This window comes from Pistacia vera, unplaced genomic scaffold (assembly GCF_008641045.1).
Source record: "Pistacia vera cultivar Batoury unplaced genomic scaffold, PisVer_v2 Contig890, whole genome shotgun sequence".
Classification (NCBI taxonomy): domain Eukaryota; kingdom Viridiplantae; phylum Streptophyta; class Magnoliopsida; order Sapindales; family Anacardiaceae; genus Pistacia; species Pistacia vera.
Window position 1 is genome coordinate 325,663 of NW_022196768.1, and position 23,525 is coordinate 349,187.

A 23,525-nucleotide genomic window follows, 5' to 3' on the forward strand; every position below is an offset into this window, starting at 1 on the left:
CAAAAGGAAACAGATAAAGAAGTTACTGGAACCTAAGAGTGTCAGTTACGTTTTTTCTTTTGCATTTTGTTTTAAAAAAAAAAAAAAAATTGGGAAGGAGAAAGTGAAATAAGATTTCAAATTTTCTATTTTTAAGATAGAGAATGCATTTGTGTATCTTCTGATAACAACATTTAAAAATTTTAAAAATAAATAAAAGAGCACCTTTAATAGTCTTTTTAAATTAAGATAGGTATGATTTTAACATTTTTTTTTAAAAGATTTGGTAAAATGTTTTCAAAAGATGATACTGGAAAAATATTTTTTTAAAAGGTTTTTTTATGCATAAAGAGCAAACAAACATTACCATGTCACAAAGCATGAGGAATTATGATAAAATACCATAAAAATAGAACAATATTAAATATTTATAAGTAAAAGTTTGCTACTATTTTTACGTAATTTTTCAATATTTGATTAGTTTTAAAAATTATTCTAAATATAATCAAAAATTCTCAAGTTTTTACAGGAGAGTATCCATCAGTCATTACTACTTTGTCATAAAGCTGATGTGACTTATTGGGTGTTAAAATCAGAGACAATTTTAAGTTGTTTTCCTATATCCTTTGCCTTGAAGCCTACGTGAATCCAACAGATTTTAGTGTATTCATGAAACAAAAATAGCACAAGAGCAATGAACATGATCTTCATGTTTCTGAATACCAGAAACAGGAAACAAAAAAACAAAAAAAAAAAAAAAAAAAAAAAAAAAAAAAGGGAAATAAGAGTGATAATTATAATTATGTCCTAGAAACTAGAAATGAGACAAACCATTCCATCAGGTAGTGATCCAGGTTTTGCGGATTGATGAATAATCTCTAGCAATTGGAATGTTTTTGAACCTGGTGCTGCGCACACTGCATAATAAAAGCAAGCAGTAAGGAAACTCTATGTTACGTTGAAATTTATTTTGGATTCATAAGTGTTATTATATCATTCCTATATTGAGATATGAGAAGGTAAACACCTCATAAGCTCAACATATTTTGAAGAAAAACGAATAATTGCATAAATGTGTTAACTGATGTAGTACTACTTTTACAAGAAAAAGAGAGAGTAAATGGTATGAGAACTTTTACATGCACTACAAAGGGTTGTACTATCAAGTATAAAATGATCTGGCTGTACATCCAAGAAGAGGGGAGGTACCTACACATAGCAAGTATTAAGTTATAGGACAACTTAAGCAGTAACAAAAGTGAACTGCATGTCTCCGACACTCAAAATTCTCAATCATAGTGGCATCATCAAGGAAATACAACGAGTAAAAGTCTGCCCACCATGCTAACAGCCTCTTGTCTGGTTATGTTCCCAATTCATTTTCTAGCTTTAAGAACTCATGGAACCTGAAATTGGTTTAATCAGAATCAATAGCTGAAAATAAAAATAAGAAAACTAATTTGATTCCAGTTGAATGTTCGCACCAGTGATCATATATATAATCAGAATCAATAGTTGAAACTAAAATATAAGAAAACTAATTTGATTCCATGAATGATTCAAACCAGCTAATCGTATAATAGACAACCTCCAAATATTGTACACATTCCCCTAGTAGTTTTTTAGTATAAGGTGCTGGATTTCCAGCTCACCATTTTGTAATGTTATGTGATCATTATATAAATTTTTCTTTGTCTTATACTCTCCCTTCTACCAAATTACAATGAAATTCTCAGTATCTTGTGGTCAGTTAGTCAAAAACCATCCACTAAATGTTGCAAATCACAATATTGTTGTTTCATTATGAAAAATGGATCTTTTACCAAAAAGTTATATTTTCTAAATTACTTGAAGGGTTTACTCCTTAAAGTGTCTAGAGCACATTTTGCATTATATCCTTTCATAGTAATTGATGCGTAATAATGAAAACAACACTCTATGGGAATCCTTTCTACGATAACCAACATCATCCATAGTTCTATAAATTCCGAAATATAGATATACCAAAAATCACAACTAGGTACATGAGCATATGCACCCGACAAAACAAACATTACAATTGGCAGTGATTAGGTACATTAGTTATTGAAGTATGAATGGCCACCAATTTAAACTGGCACATTAGCAGTATACAATTGTGGCCTAGTGACAGCCAAAATCACTAGACAGCATCCAATGGAAAGGCACCATATACCTCCTGTGTTAAACTCTTTAAGGTGATGCCACAATGCTATTTACTACTTAAATTATTAAAACAATATACATAATAAATTAATTACTCTCAAGGGTTTGGTTCTTCCTCAACGCATGCGAGAAAAATTGATTGCCAAGCAAGGTTGTCAGGGTACCAAGGCAACGGTCTAATGGCCCCAGCTCACCCTCTCACTGACCTGAAAAAGGTGAAAGATGAAACGAATAAGAGTTTGAAATAATTAGAACAAAGGCAGTCCTGAGACATACGAATCATGATAAAACAAATGGTGTGCCTTACCTCAGCTTGAAGAGATTCCATAAAGTCATTCTCCAATTGTGAGCGAATATCCGAACAAAATTGGCTACTGCAGAATCAATAATGGCATCATGACACAAGAAACTTTATTCTAATATAACTCATGAGTAAGAATCTAATGGTTTTTATTATTAAGAGAAAGAAAAAAAAGGTTCAAGGAAGCTGTAAACAAAACTAACTATAAAATGAGAAGTATGAAATAAAGAATGTAAAAGATTAAAATCCCTACCCACTGGAAGTGAGAAGAACATGTTTTCTATAGCACTTTAGGTTTCAGGTTTCTGAAGGGGGCAGCATGATGGATTATAACAATACCCTAATAGAATTTAGATGGATTTCAGTTGCTACAGTCAGCTACTAGCAGAATTAAAATCCCAAAGTTCTCCTTTAGGGAAAAAGATAATCATAATCATATAGTTGAGGGTCCTCTACACCATTGACAGGTTACAGAAAGCACATATTTATTGTTTATAGAAAAATGAGGATGTATATAACCATAAAAATACATGTATGAAGTGGACCAGGTCACCAGGGGATTAAAACTAAAAAAAGAAAACTGTCCCTTTACAAGTGTAAACCTATGCTATAAATTTATGCTTCAGAATTCCCAAACCCCCCAACCCAAAATATAAAGAAAAAACACCAACTTTTGACCCTTCATATGATAACCAACATGTTTAATTCATTAATTCATACACTAATCACATTTGTTGTCTCTTTCAGTAATACCAGTTCGTTAGCATAACCCTTTTTTGTGTGGTTTGACATGCCATATCTTCTAGTGACTAGCATCAAATTTCTATCCAATAGTAACCATTACGGGAAAAAGGGATTCTGATTGCTTAAATAGTCTCAGGCACCAAAATCCCTATCTTGTTTTCAATCTAATTTTCTTTCATAGTCATATCATTCTGTATAAACACATAACGACTAAGTACATTGTTCAGCCACTTACATGTTCATGCTCCAAGGTTCTAAGTCTCTAACTTGAAGCTACTACTCTCTTGAACTGAAATTTTGATCCATGATTTCACATAGTGTAACGTCTTGGCACATCCAACTAGGCAAGCACCATGAAGTTTCTTGCATTCTCTAGCTAAGAACACTCCCTATTGTGCACCCAAAATAGTACATCACAAAACTACAAATGATAAACACTAGCCACAGTTTTTCAGATTAATGTTTATCAAGATTTATCAAAGTTGAGGCCTTAGCCATCTTCTGAATCAAAAATCATTCTTCCCCTGGCTAGAGCACTTGCACAATTGATTTTTACAATGCTATCCTCTTTCCTATGTATAGGACCGGGTCAAAATGCACTGGCTTCGGGGACAAGTCAAAGTGTGACAGTGGTAACCAGGAAAACTTGCTCAAAACTGATCCTAGAGGAACTTGCACGGGTCTTAGCACATGTGCAACTACAATTATTATCTGCAGGCCAAACTTGCTCTATCATCAGCATACGCTCTTATAGGCTTTCTAGGACTGCATTCAAATTCAATGATTTGACTACGTGATAGGGCTGGAACTCCGAGACATGCAGGTATAGTAAATTAAATCCAAAAGGGCTTATAAGTTTAACATCACCTGCCCAAGAAGTGACCAACTGTAAAACAATCTCAAACAACCAAGGAAAATGCACCATAGGCTTTTAGGACTGCCTTCAAATTCAATGATTTGACTACTGATAGGGCTGGAACTCCGAGGACATGCAGGTATAGTAAATTAAATCCAAAAGGGCTTATAAGTTTAACATCCACTGGCCAAGAAAGTGACCAACTGTATTAAATAATCTCAAACAACCAGGAAAACGCACCAGCCCATGCCTAACTTAAGAAGACCCTACTCTGCTAACCAAGCTCCTTAAACACTGGAGCAAAGACAGACTCAAAACCATACAGAAATTAGAGCTGAAGTGCTGCATATGTATTTAAGCAATTAAGGAAAGGATATTCATATAGCTTATGAGGAGTGCCGGCAACAAATGTCTTGCCAATGACAGCAGCAAATGGCAGGAAGAACCCAATGCCCTTATCGTTAACACTTTTAGCACAAACCAAGATATTGCAAATTCCTCTTCTATATGCACACAATAATTGATGTACCCCAACTGATCAATCTATGAAACGCCAACTACACTAAATTTCAGTATAGCACATGTTAAACTAGTCAAGTCTCTGACCACAAAATACAAAAAGTAAACATGACAACTTAGCAGTACACAGTTTCACTTTAAACCTAAATACTTGAACTGAAAGCATAGCACAAATAAAAAAATCAATCATCGCAGTTATCTCTCTCACAATAGCAATTTAACAACACAACAAATACTAACCACAATATTTTACCTGGAATTAATTCTAAACGCAGCCGGTAATGCCTTTCGAAGAACTTCCACAAAGCGCTCCCACTCCTCAGCAGCACACATCCCTTGCGCCTACCAACATCAAATCACAGAAAACCATTAATTTACAAGGAGGAAGTAAAGAAAGAAAAGAAATGAAGTACCTTATAGTATTCATCGAAGGCGGGGTTCTGAGTGGCGAAAGGCTGCCAAGTGGGATTGTCAGTTGAATCGGGAGCAGAAGGATCGGCTTTGCTACGTTTCCAAACGTTCTCTCTACTTTGTTTGAAATGTTTTCTCTGAGTGCGAGACCTGTAACTTCTCCTTCTCTTCCTCCGCCGCCCATTTCCGCTCTTTTTCTTTGCTTCTCTGCTGTGCTTTGCTTTGTTGTATTGATTCGGTGACCGTAATGTGGCGTGGAGTTTGTAACGCCCGCGCTTGTGTGGGGTTGTGGGAGTTATGATTATGAATTCACATTTTTGTTATGGGCTACTGGCCCGGCTCAGTCCAATCCAACCTATTTGAAAAACTTACATTTGCTGTCTGGATCAGCCCACGACTTTATTTCTCACTCGATATTTGCGTGCCAATTAATTATGAGTAATGTTACGGACACCAAAATTTTATATCGAATTTTTGTATCAAAGGACATGACAACCAGTCGACGCAACATGCTGAAGTCTTTGCGGAATGAATGGTTATCCAACATTTATGGACGTCTACCCATATTTAATGAACTCATGTTCATATTATATGGAGGGTGTCTATTTACTATAGCGAGATGAATGCCCGTCTAAAAAATTTAAAAGAAAAATAATGGATTCTCGTCTATCTTATATGGACAGGTATCCATTTACTATGGATGGATGTCCATACAAGATGGACGTCTGTCTAAAAAATTTTACATTCAATGGACATGCGTCCCTTTTAAATTGATGCCTATCATTGTTTAATTAAGATGAAATATATTTTTAAAGTGTAAAATTTTTAGATGAAATAAAAGAAAAAAAAATGATTTTAAGTAAAAGTATGGACGCACAGTTGGACATTGTGAGCATTTCATTCAAAAAAATTTGATAATGGACTGGTGTCCACTCATCAATCGCGAAATATTTGTTAACGTGATATCGGCTCGTCTGATTCAATGGCACGTCATTTAGTGTAAAATTTGATGCAAAACGTTGGTGTCCGTAGCATTTTCTTTTTCTAGGTGACCCTCATTTTAAGTACACTGTTAGAAGCAAATGAGTGTTTGGCCTGATAGGAGAAATTAGAGAAACAAGAAGGAAGCAAAATCTAATAAATTAGGAGGATTCTATTAAAATGATCCAATATAACATCTGCTCTTTGTTTAGACATTGAAAGAAAAAATTCAAAAAATTAGTTATAAATTATAAAATCACGTTAGACTAATTGTGTCTTTGCTACCTAAATTCTTGCACATTAGGAACCTATTTTACTCCTCTACCTATGACCCATTACCTTGGATTTGGATTTGGAGTCGTAACTGACATATGACCCATTACTTAGGTTTCCAATCTCGGGCTTCTTGATTAGGCCCAATGGAGCCTATTGGACCAGCTTTGATCGATTTTCTTCTTTCTTACGAAAAAGGGAAGTGATTTTTATCCCTCACCTAATTTATCAGTATCCCCCACTTTTAAATGTATTTTTTATTTTAACAAGTTTAACCTTAATTAAAATGACTAATAATGAGATTATTGTTGCGTTTGTATGGCTATTTAACACTATCCTGTTCCGTTATCCTATCCTAAAAAATAAAAATGTGTTTGTTTTAATATTCTTCAAAATCCAATTTTATTCTATTCAACTCAAAAGTAAAAACATCAACAATGATCTTTCTCAATAAAAGTTTTAAAATTAACAAAAACATTCTCACCCACCCAAGCCACTATCACCCGCCAGCAGCCATCACCAGCCGCCACCGCCACCATCGACAGTCGACGCTCAAACGATGCACAATCGGTTGGATCTGACCAGTAGTATGTCGATCTTGCCTTTTCCGACCAGATCCAGGTGGATATGATTAGAAAATGCAAAATCAGCGCACGACCAATCAGATCCAGCTATTCATGCACCATTCCGGAGACTGACGGCCACCGTCCGGCGATGGTGGCTGGTTGTCGGCAGTTGATTGGGTGGGTGGGGGTGTTATTGTTAATTTGTGAACTTTTATTGTTAAAGGGGGATGTTTAGCTAAATTAACAAATGTAAAGGGTTAAAAAATAATCTAAAATTTTAAGGAAATGTTTTCCAACAATGTACCAAACACATTTTCAGTCAGAATCTTATCATATCCTATTCTTAATAAGATTTTAGAAACACTATTTAAAAAAGTATACCAAACGCAACCATAATTTTTAAATACAATTTACTCTATTTTATATTTCTGTTTTAATTTTTAACTTCTAATCTTATATAAACTCTAACCCTAACTTTTTATAATCATTGAAACCTTTTATTTTATTTCAAATATTTGTTTGATTGATGAAAATATAATACTAAATTACTAATATTATAGAAAAGTAATTGCATAACGGGATGAATTTGCATCTAAAGAAGAAAAAGGTAAGTTTCAAATTAAAATTTGAAAATTGGGGAGAATGTGTGTAAACAAAAAAATTAATAAAGTTTATCTACTGAAGATGGGAAAAAAGGGGTAAAATTAACAACATAATTAAGTTTGAAATTGGGGATTATAAACCCAATTAAGCTTAGAAGGTTATTTTCGGTATTAGATGGGGTTTAAAGATAATTTTTTTTTTAATTATAAAAAAGAAGTGTATTTAGCAATAAGAGGATAATAATCAATTCGATGGGGGTTGGAAATCATTTCCCTAAAAAAATTGTCTATTTTGTTGAAACCTAATGGATTCTTCATTTTTGGGGCCGTTTGGGCCTATTATTTAGTGTCCAACCGTTTTAATTCAAAAAGACTTCTTGGGTGATTGAGTAAGCAATTTTGAATCATTAGGAAAAGTTTAAATTTAGGACATTTCAAATAAAATCTTTTTCAATTTTTTTTTTCCAAGTTTTGAAGCGTCAAATATTTTTCACAACGTTTTTTGAAGTTTACTTTTATGATTTGATTCATTTCCTTGAACTACTCAAAGTAACCATTACGCGGAAAAAGGGATTCTGATTGCTTAAATAGTCTCAGGCACCAAAATCCCTATCTTGTTTTCAATCCTAATTTTCTTTCATAGTCATATCATTCTGTATAACCACATAACGACTAAGTACATTGTTCAGCCACTTACATGTTCATGCTCCAAGGTTCTAACTCTAACTTGAAGCTACTACTCTCTGAACTGAAATTTTGATCCATGATTTCACATAGTGTAACGTCTTGGCACACCCAACTAGGCAAGCACCATGAAGTTTCTTGCATTTCTAGCTAAGAACACTCAACTATTTGTGCACCCAAAAATAGATACATCACAAACTACAAATGAATAACACTCCTCACAGTTTTTCAGATTAATGTTTATCATAGATTTATCAAGTTGAGGCCTAGCCATCTTCTGATATCAACAATCATTCTTCCCCGGCTTAAGAGCACTTGCACAATTGATTTTTACAATGCTATCCTCTTATCCTATGTATAGGACCGGGTCAAAATGCACTGGCTTCGGGGACAAGTCAAGTGTGACAGTGGTAACCAGGAAAACTTGCTCAAAACTGATCCTGAGGAACTTGCACGGTCTTAGCACATGTGCAACACAATTTTATCCTGCAGGCCAAACTGCTCTATCATCAGCATACAGCTCTTATGCTTTCTAGGACTGCATTCAATTCAATGATTTGACTACGTGATAGGGCTGGAACTCCGAGGACATGCAGGTATAGTAAATTAATCCAAAAGGGCTTATAATTTAACATCACCTGCCCAGAAAGTGACCCAACTGTATTAAACAATCTCAACACCAAGGAAAATGCACCATAGGCTTTCTAGGACTGCCTCAAATTCAATGATTTGACTACCTGATAGGGCTGGAACTCCGAGGACATGCAGGTATAGTAAATTAAATCCAAAAGGGCTTATAAGTTTAACATCACCTGGCCAAGAAAGTGACCCAACTGTATTAAATAATCTCAAACAACCAAGAAAACGCACCCACCATGCCAACTTAAGAAGACCCTAACCTGCTAACCAAGCTCCTTAAACACTGGAGCAAAGACAGACTCAAAACCAAGACAAATTTGAAGCTGAAGTGCTGCATATGTATTTAAGCAATTAAGGAAAGAGCAATTCCTAATGCTTATGATGGAGTCCGCAACAAATGTCTTGCCAATGACAGCACAAATGGCAGGAAGAACCCAATGCCCTTATCGTTAATCACTTTTAGCACAAACCAAGATATTGCAAATTCCTCTCTATATGCACACATAATTGATGTACCCCAACTGATCAATCTCATGAAACGCCAACTACACTAAATTTCAGTATAGCACATGTTAACTAGTCAAGTCTCTGACCACAAAATACAAAAAGTACCACATGACAACTTAGCAGTACCCAGTTTTCCACTTTAAACCTTACTTGAACTGAAAGCATAGCACAAATAAAAAATCAATCTCGCAGTTATCCTCTCTCACAACATAGCATTTAACAAACACAACAAATTACTAACCACAATATTTTTACCTGGAAATTCAATAACGCAGCCGGTAATGCCTTTCGAAGAACTTCCACAAAGCGCTCCCACTCCTCAGCAGCCACAATCCCTTGCGCCTACCAACATCAAATCACAGAAAACCATTATTTACAAGGAGGAAGTAAAGAAAGAAAAAAATGAATTACCTTATAGTATTCATCGAAGGCGGGGTCTGAGTGGCGAAAGGCTGCCAAGTTGGATTGTCAGTTGAATCGGGAGCAGAAGATCGGCTTTGCTACGTTTCCAAACGTTCTCTCTACTTTGTTTGAAATGTTTTCTCTGAGTGCGAGACCTGTAACTTCTTCCTTCTCTTCCTCCGCCGCCCTTTCCGCTCTTTTTCTTTGCTTCTACTGCTGTGCTTGCTTTGCTCTTGTATTGATTCGGTGACCGTAATGGTGCGAGTTTGTAACGCCCGCGCTTGTGTGCGGTTTGTGGGAGTTATGATTATGAATTCACATTTTGTTATGGGCTACTGGCCCGGCTCAGTCCAATCCAACCTATTTGAAAACTTACATTTGCTGTCTGGATCAGCCCACGACTTTTATTCTCACCGATTTTGCGTGCCATTAATTTATAGTAATGTTACGGACACCAAAATTTTATATCGAATTTTTGTATCAAAGGACAGACAACCAGTCGACGCACTGCTAAGTCTTTCGTGAATGATGTTATCCAACATTTATGACGTCTACCCATATTAATGACCCATGTTCATATTATATGGACGGTGTCTATTTACTATAGACGAGATGAATGCCCGTCTAAAAAATTTTAAAAGAAAAATAATGGATTCTCTTCTATCTTATTGGACAGGTATCCTTTTACTATGGATGGATGTCCATACAATGGACGTCTGTCTAAAAAATTTTACATTCAATGGACATGCGTCCCTTTTAAATTGATGCCTATCCATTGTTTAATTAAGATGAAATATTCATTTTTAAAGTGTAAAATTTTTAGATGAAAAAAGAAAAAAAAGATTTTAAGTAAATTATGGACCACTTTGACATTGTCTGAGCATTTCATCTAAAAAAATTTGATAATGGACTGGTGTCCACTCATCAATTCGCGAAATATTGGTTACGTGATATACGGCTCGTCTGATTCAATGGACACGTCATTTATTGTAAAATTTGATGCCAAAACGTTGGTGTCCGTAGCATTTCTTAATTTCTAGGTGACCCTCATTTTAAGTACACTGTTGAAGCAAATGAGTGTTTGCCTGAGAGAAATAGAGAACCAAGAGGAAGAAACTAATCAATTGGAATGTTTTTGAACCTGGTGCTGCGCACACTGCATAATAAAAGCAAGCAGTAAGGAAACTCTATGTTACGTTGAAATTTATTTTGGATTCATAAGTGTTATTATATCATTCCTATATTTGAGATATGAGAAGGTATAACACCTCATAAGCTCAACATATTTTGAAGAAAAACGAAATAATTGCATAAATTGTTTAACTGATGTAGTACTTCTTTTACAAGAAAAAGGAGAGTAAATGGTATGAGAACTTTTCACATGCACTACAAAGGTTGCTTACTATCAAGTATAAAATGATCTGGCTGTACATCCAAGAAGAGGGGAGGTACCTACACCATAGCAAGTATTAAGTTATAGGACAAACTTAAGCAGTAACAAAAGTGAACTGCATGTCTCCGACACTCAAAATTTCTCAATCATAGTGGCATCAAGGAAATACAACGAGTAAAAGTCTGCCCACCATGCTAACAGCCTCTTGTCTGGTTATGTTCCCAATTTCATTTTCTAGCTTTAAGAACTCATGGAACCTGAAATTGGTTTAATCAGAATCAATAGCTGAAAATAAAAAATAAGAAAACTAATTTGATTCCAGTTGAATGATTCGCACCAGCTGATCATATAATATAATCAGAATCAATAGTTGAAACTAAAATATAAGAAAACTAATTTGATTCTAGTTGAATGATTCAAACCAGCTTATCGTATAATAGACAACCTTCAAATATTGTACACATTCCCCTAGTAGTTTTTCATTGTATCTAAGGTGCTGGATTTCCAGCTTCACCATTTTGTAATGTTATGTGATCATTATATAAATTTTTCTTTGTCTTATACTCTCCCCTTCTACCAAATTACAATGAAATTCTCAGTATCTTGTGGTCAGTTAGTCACAAACCATCCACTAAATGTTGCAAATCACATATTGTTGTTTCATTCATGAAAAATTGGATCTTTTTACCAAAAAGTTATATTTTCTAAATTACTTGAAGGGTTTACTCATTAAAGTGTCTTGAAGCACATTTTGCATTATATCCTCTTCATAGTAATTGATGCGTAATAATGAAAACAAACACTCTATAGGGAATCCTTTCTACGATAACCAACATCATCCATAGTTCTATAAATTCCGAAATTATAGATATACCAAAAATTCACAACTAGGTACATGAGCATATGCATCCCAGCACAAAACAAAACATTACAATTGGCAGTGATTAGGTACATTAGTTATTGAAGTACTGAATTGCCACCAATTTACAACTGGCACATTAGCAGTATAACAATTGTGGCCTAGTGACAGCCAAAATCACTAGACAGCATCCCAATGGAAAGGCACCATATACCTCCTGTGTTAAACTCTTTAAGGTGATGCCACAATGCTATTTACTTACTTAAAGTTATTAAAACAATATTACATAATAAATTAATTACCTCTCAAGGGTTTGGTTCTTCCTCAACTGCATGCGAGAAAAATTTGATTGCCAAGCAAGGTTGTCAGGGTACCAAGGCAACGGTCTAATGGCCCCAGCTTCACCCTCTTCACTGACCTGAAAAAAGGTGAAACAGATAATAAGAGTTTGAAATAATTAAGAACAAAGGCAGTCCTGAGACATACGAATCATGATAAAACAAATGGTGTGCCTTACCTCAGCTTGAAGAGATTCCATAAAGTCATTCTCCAATTGTGATCGAATATCCGAACAAAATTGGCTACTGCAGAATCAAATAATGGGACATCACTGACACAAGAAACTTTATTTTCTAATATAACTCATGAGTAAGAATCTAATGGTTTTATATTATTAAGAGAAAGAAAAAAAAGGTTCAAGGAAGCTGTAAACAAAACTAACTATAAAGCATGAGAAGTATGAAATAAAGAACGTAAAAGATTAAAATCCCTACCCACTGGAAGTGAGAAGAACACTGTTTTCCATAGCACTTTAGGTTTCTGAAGGGGGCAGCATGATGGATTATAACAATACCCTAATAGATTATTTAGATGGATTTCTGTTGCTACAGTCAGCTACTAGCAGAATTAAAATCCCAAAGTTCTCCTTTAGGGAAAAAGATCATCATAATCATATATGTTGAGGGTCCTCTACACCATTGACAGGTTACAGAAAGCACATATTTATGTTCTATAGAAAACTGAGGATGTATATAACCATAAAAATTACATGTATGAAGTGGACCAGGTGTCTACCAAGGGGATTAAAACTATAAAAAAGAAAACTGTCCCTTTACAAGTGTAAACCTATGCTATAAATTTATGCTTCCGAATTCCCAAACCCCCCAACCCAAAATAAAAGAAAAAACACCAACTTTTGACCCTTCATATGATAACCAACCATGTTTAATTCATTAATTCATATACACTAATCACATTTGTTGTCTCTTTCAGTAATACCAGTTCGTTAGCATAACCCTTTTTTTGTGTGGTTTGACATTGCCATATCTTCTAGTGACTAGCATCAAATTTCTATCTCAATAGTAACCATTACGGGAAAAAGGGATTCTGATTGCTTTAAATAGTCTCAGGCACCAAAATCCCTATCTTGTTTTTCAATCCTAATTTTCTTTCATAGTCATATCATTCTGTATAACCACAATAACGACTAAGTACATTGTTCAGCCACTTACATGTTCATGCTCCAAGGTTCTAAGTCTTGAAGCTACTACTCTTTTGAACTGAAATTTTGATCCATGATTTCACATAGTGTAACGTCTTGGCACATCCAACTAGGCAAGCACCATGAAGTTTCTTGCATTCTCTAGCTAAGAACACTCAACTATTTGTGCACCCAAAAATAGATACATCACAAAACTACAAATGAATAACCACTAGCTCACAGTTTTTCAGATTAATGTTTATCATAGATTTATCAAAGTTGAGGCCTTAGCCATCTTCTGATATCAACAATCATTCTTCCCCCTGGCTTAAGAGCACTTGCACAATTGATTTTTACAATGCTATCCTCTTATCCTATGTATAGGACCGGGTCAAAATGCACTGGCTTCGGGGACAAGTCAAAGTGTGACAGTGGTAACCAGGAAAACTTGTTCAAAACTGAATCCTAGAGGAACTTGCACGGGTCTTAGCACATGTGCAACTACAATTATTATCCTGCAGGCCAAACTTGCTCTATCATCAGCATACAGCTCTTATAGGCTTTCTAGGACTGCATTCAAATTCAATGATTTGACTACGTGATAGGGCTGGAACTCCGAGGACATGCAGGTATAGTAAATTAAATCCAAAAGGGCTTATAAGTTTAACATCACCTGGCCAAGAAAGTGACCCAACTGTATTAAATAATCTCAAACAACCAAGGAAAACGCACCAGCCACATGCCTAACTTAAGAAGACCCTAACTCTGCTAACCAAGCTCCTTAAACACTGGAGCAAAGACAGACTCAAAACCATACAGAAATTTGAAGCTGAAGTGCTGCATATGTATTTAAGCAATTAAGGAAAGAGCATATTCCTAATAGCTTATGATGGAGTGCCGGCAACAAATGTCTTGCCAATGACAGCAGCAAATGGCAGGAAGAACCCAATGCCCTTATCATTAATTACTTTTAGCACAAACCAAGACATTGCAATTTCCTCTTCTATATGCACACATAATTGATGTACCCCAACTGATCAATCTTATGAAACGCCAACTACACTAAATGTCAGTATAGCACACTGTTAAACTAGTCAAGTCTCTGACCAAAAAATACAAAAACTACCACATGACAACTTAGCAGTACACAGTTTCCCACTTTAAACCTAAATACTTGAACTGAAAGCATAGCACAAATAAAAAAATCAATCATCGCAGTTATCCTCTCTCACAATAACAATTTAACAAACATAAAAAATTACTAACCAGAATATTTTTACCTGGAATTAATTCTAAACGCAGCCGGTAATGCCTTTCGAAGAACTTCCACAAAGCGCTCCCACTCCTCAGCAGCCACAATCCCTTGCGCCTACCAACATAAAATTACAGAAAACCATTAATTTACAAGGAGGAAGTAAAGAAAGAAAAGAAATGAAGTACCTTATAGTATTCATCGAAGGCGGGGTTCTGAGTGGCGAAAGGCTGCCAAGTTGAATTGTCAGTTGAATCGGGAGCAGAAGGATCGGCTTTGCTACGTTTCCAAACGTTCTCTCTACTTTGTTTGAAATGTTTTCTCTGAGTGCGAGACCTGTAACTTCTTCCTTCTCTTCCTCCGCCGCCCATTTCCGCTCTTTTCTTTGCTTCTACTGCTTTGCTTTGCTTTGCTCTTGTATTGATTCGGTGACCGTAATGTGGCGTGGAGTTTATAACGCCCGCTCTTGTGTGCGGTTTGTGGGAGTTATGATTATGAATTCACATTTTTGTTATGGCCTACTAGCCCGGCCCGGCTCAGTCCAATCCAACCTATTTGAAAAGCCTTCGTTTGCTGTCTGGATCAGCCCACGACTTTATTTCTCACTTGATATTTGCGTGCCAACTAATTTCACTGCTAGAAGTAAATGAGTGTTTGGCCTGAGAGAAAGTAGAGGAACAAGAAGGAAGAAGTCTAACAAATTAGGAGGATTCTATTAAAATGATCCAATATAACATCTGCTCTTTGTTTAGACATTGAAAGAAAAACTTCAAAAAATTAGTTATAAATGATAAAATCACGTTAGACTAATTGTGTCTTTGCTACCTAAATTCTTGCACATTAGGAACCCATTTTACTCCTCTACCTATGACCCATTACCTTGGATTTGGATTTGGAGTCGTAACTGACATATGACCCATTACTTAGGTTTCCAATCTCGGGCTTCTTGATTAGGCCCAATGGGGCCTATTGGACCAGCTTTGTTCGATTTTCCTCTAACTGATTTTTATCCCTCACCTAATTTATCAGTATCCCCCACTTTTAAATGTATTTTTTATTTTAACAAGTTTAACCTTAATTAAAATGCCTAATAATGAGATTTTTGTTGCGTTTGTATGGCTATTTAATACTATCCTGTTCCGTTATCCTATCCTAAAAAATGAAATGTGTTTGTTTTAATATTTTTCAAAATCCAATTTTATTCTATTTAGCTCAAAAGTCAAAACATCAACAATTATCTTTCTCAATGAAAGTTTTAAAACTAACAAAAACATTCTCACCCATCCAAGCCACTATCATCTGCCAGCCGCCATCGCCAATCACCGTCGTTGCTGTCACCATCAGCAGTCGGCGCCCTAACGATACACGATTGGCTGGATCTGGCCAGTAGTACGTTGATCTTGTATTTTCTGACCAAATCTAGGTGGATCTGACTAGAAAAGGCAAGATCGACGCACGACCAATCATATCCAGCTAGTCATGCACCATTCCGGAGACTGACGACCACCGTCCGACGATGGTGGCCAGTTGCCAGTAGTCGATTGGGTGGGTGGGAGTGTTATTATTAATTTATGAACTTTTATTGTTAAAGGGGGATTTTTATCTAAATTAACAAATGTAGAGGGTTAACAAATAATCTAAAATTTTAAGGAAATGTTTTCTAATAATGTACCAAACACATTTTCAGAATCTTATCATATCATATTCATAATATTATTTTAGAAACACTATTAAAAAAGTATACCAAACGCAACCATATTTTTAAATACAATTTACTCTATTTTATATTTCTGTTTATTTTTAACTTCTACTATAAAAACTCTAACCCTAACTTTTTATAATCATTGAACCTTTTATTTTATTTCAAATATTTGTTTGATTGATGAAAATATAATACTAAATTACTAATATTATAGAAAAGTAATTGCATAACGATGAATTTGCATCTAAAGAAGAAAAGGTAGTTTCAAATTAAAATTTGAAAATTGGGAGAATGTGTGTAAACAAAAAAATAATAATTATCTACTGAAGATGGGAAAAAGGGGTAATTAACAACATAATTAAGTTTGAAATTGGGGATAAACCCAATTAAGCTTAGAAGGTTATTTTCGGTATTAGATGGGGTTTAAAGATAATTTTTTTTTTAATTATAAAAAGAAGTGTATTTAGCAATAGAGGATAAAATCAATTCGATGGGGGTTGGAAATCATTTCCCTAAAAAAATGTCTATTTTGTTGAAACCTAATGGATTCTTCATTTTTGGGCCGTTTGCCTATTATTTAGTGTCCAACCGTTTAATTCAAAAGACTTCTTGGGTGATTGAGTAAGCAATTTTGAATCATTAGGAAAGTTTAAATTTAGGACATTCAAATAAAATCTTTTTCATTTTTTTTTCCAGTTTTGAAGCGTCAAATATTTTCACAACGTTTTTTGAAGTTTACTTTTATGATTTGATTCATTTCCTTGAACTAGAATCTGCTTTTGGTAATTTCTACTAACAAATCATTATGTGATAATATACAGTAAAATCTCTCTATAGTCATAATGTAAGACTAACTAATTTTATTACTATAAAGAGGTTATACTTATAGAGGTATAGTTACAAAAAAATATTTATTTCATAATTCATGTTTTAGTAGTACAATATTAGGATTTCAATTTTGTTTTAATAGTATTATGGTTTTAATTCAGTTCTTCATTGTCTACTTTTGAAACGGATAGAAGATCGTGTCTTGTAACCAATAAAAATAATTGTCTTTGATGGGAATTGTAAATACAGTTGTTACCAGGGGTGTTCAAAGTTTTAAACCGAACCGTTTTTCGGTTCGGAAAATTCCCGAACCGAAACCTAATCGGTTTGGAGGGAAAACCGTTTTTCGGTTAACCGCTTTTTTTAAAGCGGTTAACCGGTTTTGAACCGGTTTTCCCTTTTTTTTATAAAACTTTTTTTTTTTATTTTTTCCTAATTAAATTGTAATATAAATAATACATATCTAAATAAAATTAGACATTCATATAATCCATTGACCACTACTAACAATACAATAAAATATTATTTTTTTTATTTAATATATAATATATAATATTTTTATTTTATTTATATATAATTATTTTATTTAATTAATTATATATATATATATAATTTTTGTAAAACCGGTTCAAAAAACCGGTTTCGGTTAACTGCTTTTTATTTTTTCCCGAACCGGAAATTTGGTTTTTTGAATTTTTCGAACCGTAACCGAACCGTTTTTTCGGTTATCGGTTCGGTTCGGTTTTTGCATTTTTTTGAACATCCCTAGTTGTTACATGGTCAATTGATGTGAAGTCAGAGACAATTGCATATTGTTTTAAGCATTATAAAATTAAGACCTCCAATGTTGATGAATTGCAAGTTACAATTGAAGTGGATGGGGAAAATCAAAGAGTCATTGTAGAATTGAGTGATTAGATTCGACAACTTCACTACATTAATCAAATAGATATTAATGTCTTCCTTAATCATCCAAATGAGCAACAAGTCATGCATACTTTAACAGAAGAATAAGTCATTGCTACAAATTAGACAAAAAAAGAAATGAAATAATTATGAGGATGATAGTATATAAATATAAAAAGTTTCGTAACAAGAAGCTCTAAACATGTTTGAGAAGCTAAAAATATTTTGGCTTCAACAAGAAAATGTCTATGCTAGTGAATAATGTACTCGCAAGTTAAAAGATGTGGTAATAACTCTAAAGCATAACTTATTGTCCAAAACAACTTTAGATAAATATTTTATTTCATCTTAAACTTTTAATGTAATATATTATATAGATATTTTTTACAATATACACATAATTATTATTATGTGGAGGCAACTTTCCTTAAGACGGGAATTAGAAAAATTATAATTTATTACAATGTAGAGTTTATTTTTATTTATAACTATTTCAGATTGGGAATATGATTTTTTATGACTATGTAGAATTTATTCTTATATAGAATATCACTATAAAGAGGTTTTACTGTATATATTTTTTTTTCATATAAAAACTCTAATTTTATAAATTCGATTTTTTTTTTTTTTAATTCATCAGCTCTACGTAAAAAAAAATCATACCAATACTAATTTAAAAAGGCTTTTGTTAATGCACCGACCCTCATTTTTATAAATTATCCTTTATTGATATTATCTTTTAAGAGAGATGAATCTCCCACAATTTGGATTTGACAAATGGTTTTTATTATTGTTAAGGAAGTGATTTAACCTTCCATAGTGGAACTATAACTTTCCCATAGTGGACGTCCCTAAGTATTCAGACCCTCCATTCCATTTTCAAAGTCTTTGGGCTTTTCTTAGTGGGTGGGCAATTTCTTTCATGTGTCAAGTTTTGACTGAATGGGCGGTTTGGACTCTATCATAACCAAGCCTTTGCAATTGTTTTGGATCTCCCAAACTCCATGAAACCTCACTTCTCTTGATAAATCAATATCCTCATGGGAAGCTATCCTACAACAACCCATCGTGTAGTCCCCAAGCAAATCATGGGCAAAGATACTATATTTGCGTCCAACGAATAATTAAATTTGAGATTGTGGGTTGAAGTCATGCAAAACTTTTTTGGTTCGCCCTTATCTGGGCTACCCATGAGTACGTAATCTTTTTCTTTTACTCAACAAAGAGTTTTGCAAGTGCTTTACAAATTTCTTTAAGAAAACCATATATTCCCTTAGACTTTGACCAACAACAATGATACTTTTGTTATTACATTAAACTTTAAGAGGGTTTATGTTTTTTAACTCATTTAATTATATAAACTAAATTGGATCATATTTTGGCTATTCTATAATTATTGGGAACCTTATGGATAATATCAAAATTAAAGGGCTTAAGAAAACTATATATTCCCTTTCGAAAATATTCTTATCCGTAGAATTTGCTTTTGCATAAGATAAAGTTGTGGGCACAAATCTTGGGCAAAAGCAAAAACCAAACCAATTAGCTGACTAATCCATTTAAATAAATCTCTTATGTCCCCATTAGTAAATTGCAAAAGCTGATAATGGACTTGTGGATTTGGTAATTATGTCAGAATCACTTAGCGTCTAATTTTTAAAGTTTAATTCTTTCCTTACCCCACCTTTATGCTGCCGGTTCATCACTAACCTTTTGCATATATCAACTTATCAGCATCAGCTTCTAATTAAATTTACGACCCCCATGTGTATAAGACTAAGAAATAAGGCTGAATGACATTTTTCCACCCCAAGTTTGGCAAATCTGCCATTTTCCACCCATGAACTTTGAAAAAAATATTTTCCCATCCATCGTTAATCCGTCAATGAAATTTGTTACCTGTTGTAACTTGCATTTTTTCCTTTTGTTTATTATTCATGGAAGGTTGGAAGATTAAAGATTGAAGGGAGTTAAATCATTGAATTGGAGGTGTTTATGGTGATTGAATTAAAGGATGGGTTATGAATATGAAAAGATGGAGTATGTGAAGAGTAGTATATGATTGTCTCTTATATCATTCATCATAAACATTTTTCTATCTTCATCCATTCCATTGAGAGAAAATACAAGCTAGAGAAATGAGTTCTTTTGGAGGAGCTTGCGTTGAGCAATCTGTGTAGAGTTTCTGTCAACCAAACAATGAGATTGTTGGGCTGCTGTATACTGGAGAAGACGGGTTTAAGTGTTTCTCTACTATACTGGTTTCTCAAGCTTTGCTAATCGTAGAGAGCTCGAATCATAAACATTAAGCTTATAATATATACTTGTCATTAAAACTAACATCTGAATTTATTTTAGGGGTGTAAATAACATTAACCTTATAATATATACTTGTCATTAAAACTAACATCTGAATTTTAACAATGGGTGGGAGAAGTTCATGGGTTAGAAATGTACGTTTGCCAAAGTTTGAGTGGGAAAATATCATTCAGCCTAAGAAATAAAGATGGTGTATCAAGAGATTATGTCATACATTGCTTTTCTCAATATAATATCTCAATATTATTATATTGACTATTGAGAAAAGCAACGGGAGGTGGAATCAGTCAAAAGAAATGGGAAAGGTGGTGGTCCAGAACATTAGTGTATAGAATAGATATAGGTTCATCAGCTGCAAGTGATGGGCCACTGAAAATGGTAGTCCAACTTATTGGAGCAGAAGCGGAAACATCATATTCATTGTCAGTTGGATAACCATATTCTCAGCTAGTGGGGGACCTCTGCCGTCTGCCCTTGCCTGCCTCCTCCAACTTCAGCATCTCACAATTTCAAAGTGGACCACTTCATTTCTTTTGCCCAACCTTACTTTTTGGATCCTGTCGCTTCCCAATTTGATGCAATTGCCTGATTCATTGAATCCACACAGGGATGGGAATGGGAATAATAATCCTCATTCCCACCCCATTCCATTGTCTCCTTCTAACAAATGGGCATTTCATGTGTTGATGCTTAATTTTTTGACACCAACAAACTCACACATGTAAAGTGCTAAGAAAGTCTTAGAAATCACACGTGAATTATTATAAGAGTTAGATAAAGTATTGTTATCACAGTAGCATACAAATACGTAAAAAGTAAATGAGATAATGAAAGTTTTTATAATAGTTTGGATTCTTATAACGATTCATACATCTACTGTTTTCTTTTATATGAGTGAGTTCTTAGTTATTAGCCAAGATTACAAAAGGTCACGAACTGCGATCTGGGTTATAGGTGCTTATTGTTCTAAGTTTTCTTAGAGAGTATCAAGCTAGTCTCTTTCCTGTGGTGTGTTTTTTCTATTTTTGGTAGATATTGTGCAAATCTCTCATGTATTCCCATTGGTTGATAACTTAAGAAATATTTTTAAATTAAATGGGGTTTGGATAGGTGTGCGAACCAAATTCATTCATAGACAAAACTTGAGTCGGCTGGGTTGTTGACAAATATATTCTTTCTGTCTTAGGCGATGTGACAGACTTTAGATGGCGTAAAGCCTTCCTGAACTTTGATTGGTACTCGTTGACATCAACTCATGTTAGTCCTGATTTTTTTAGGCATAGCATCATGGAATGCCCTTTTTTTTTTTTTTTTTTTCATAATTCAAAAAAGAACTTGGTTTTGTTATAACTTTTTTTTTCTTAATCACTTATTTGGCAAGTTATAATTCAAAAAATGTTTCGTAAATTAATTTGAACAATAGTATACAAATGACTTTATAAAATAATTTCAATTAAGAAAAACTGACCCTTACATTGGGCTATTGATAAAATAGGGGAAAGACAAGCGTAAAATGCAAGCGAAAAAAATTTGTGAGGACAACGTGGGCGTCGCAATCGTTGACGCACTAATAACACCAATCGCAATCAGTACTCTCTTTCGGTTAAATATCTCTCTCATTTTCTTGCGTCCTTTTGTCATAACAACACCCTATAATATGTTGACACATTCACACAGTGTCACAATTTTAGAGGAATCAAGACTATCTCCATGCCCCCACACTTTACCATATATTTTTATCAAATGCCCCACTTCTGTAATCTTATACCAAACACTCCATTATCTCATCCATACTTTTACAACCCATTTCCCTTTGTAATGTTATATTTCTATAGGGAATCTAACGTACATGTCTAATACAATTACTTGAATCTATGGCACACAAGTTTCTATTCACATATTGTTATGCCTAAAAAGTAAGGGTTGACATAGACTCTGGTCAGCCAGAGCCAATCATAATTAAGGGAGCATTTGTGCCGTCTAGACATTGCCACGTTGGGTAATGACGGAAGAGATATGTTTCTCGTCAGTACAGTTTGTGAATGTCAGGCTCGCGAGTGGCTAGGAATCGTCCACCTGCCTAAGCCCTACGCAATTTAAGGATATATCTCATGCAAACAATCAATGAGAAGCGGGTTAGAAATTGTACCCTACCTGCCAAACTGCAGGTTCATAATTATTATTTTAAATCCTCCCACTATAAATAGATGGCTCTTTTTTCATTTATGAGATTGACTTATCTTTAGTCTTAAACAACATACTCTCTCTCTCTCTCTCTCTCTTTTCTCTTTGGATTGTAACCATCTATTAATACAATCACAGTGAACATAAGAATCACTTTTGAGCATCCGAATTACTTTAAAAACCGTCTTTTATTTACTCTCTTGTTATACATTTCCATATCACGTATAACTTTTAAGCCCGTTTAACACTTTGTATATATGAGTCATTGATGTCGAAATCCAGCATCAACACATATAAAAAAACAAATACGCTCTTTTTCTAGGAACCCATGGTGTTGTCTCAGATATATATTGTATCACCATAATTTTACTTGAATATTGTATGCTCATCTAATAGTGCCATAAAATTAACATTTTACTTTATAAAAGAAATCTAATGTATCGGTCTGTAACTCACAATTTTCTTTTCATAAGACAAAACAGTCACTGAATTTTTCTCAAAACCAAACCCACAATATTGTATCAAATCCACTTATTTAAAACATTACTTGAATCTATTATAAAACAAAAAAAGCACCGGATTTTTCTCACAACCCACTGTTTTGTGTCACTTGTAGCAACATTCAACGCTGGAATAGTAACGGTCGGAATGAATTAAAATACAATAAATTATATTTATGTAGAATTACATAGTCACATCACTCACATTATCTTATCATTAATTCTGCATGTATATCACTTAGGAATCAAAGTTACTAGTACTAAAAATGAAATTTTATTGTCATAAAAAAATAAAATAATCTTATTAGGACATTAAATTAAGAGATTCCTTATAAACATAAAATATCACACCCAAACTTATGCTCTTGTACTATTTATTTACAATTGAATGCACATCACACTCTCTATAAATAAAAATCAGTTGGGACCATTTCACTTCCAACTCTTACAAGAA

The 23,525-nt window shown here is 34.1% G+C and overlaps 1 protein-coding gene and 1 long non-coding RNA gene across 2 annotated transcripts; both read right to left on the minus strand.

Annotated features, from left to right (window-relative positions):
* Positions 1-808: 808 nt before the first annotated feature.
* LOC116119487 lies at positions 809-1,381 on the minus strand. The gene is made up of 3 exons (XR_004126400.1): positions 1,320-1,381; positions 1,140-1,188; positions 809-896 (listed from the first exon to the last, which is right to left on the minus strand). It is a non-coding gene; the product is annotated as an uncharacterized LOC116119487 (long non-coding RNA).
* Positions 1,382-4,392: 3,011 nt separating this feature from the next.
* LOC116119474 (tRNA (cytosine(34)-C(5))-methyltransferase-like) lies at positions 4,393-15,065 on the minus strand. Its single transcript, XM_031405418.1, has 10 exons — positions 14,821-15,065; positions 14,661-14,749; positions 12,418-12,484; positions 12,203-12,318; positions 11,232-11,298; positions 11,052-11,100; positions 10,734-10,804; positions 9,502-9,588; positions 4,837-4,925; positions 4,393-4,567 (listed from the first exon to the last, which is right to left on the minus strand). The coding sequence occupies exons 1-10, from the start codon at positions 15,001-15,003 to the stop codon at positions 4,393-4,395; spliced, it is 993 nt and encodes a 330-aa protein (XP_031261278.1). The 5' UTR covers positions 15,004-15,065.
* Positions 15,066-23,525: the final 8,460 nt, after the last annotated feature.

Coding starts and splice junctions, on each gene's coding strand:
- LOC116119474 (XM_031405418.1), bottom strand. CDS start 15,003: ATGGGCGGCGGAGGAAGAGAAGGAAGAAGTTACAGGTCTCGCACTCAG. Junction 12,319..12,417: donor TGGAATCTCTTCAAGCTGAG/GTAAGGCACACC, acceptor ACCTTTTTTCAG/GTCAGTGAAGAGGGTGAAGC. Junction 4,568..4,836: donor GCGTTTAGAATTAATTCCAG/GTAAAATATTGT, acceptor GTGTGCATATAG/AAGAGGAATTTGCAATATCT.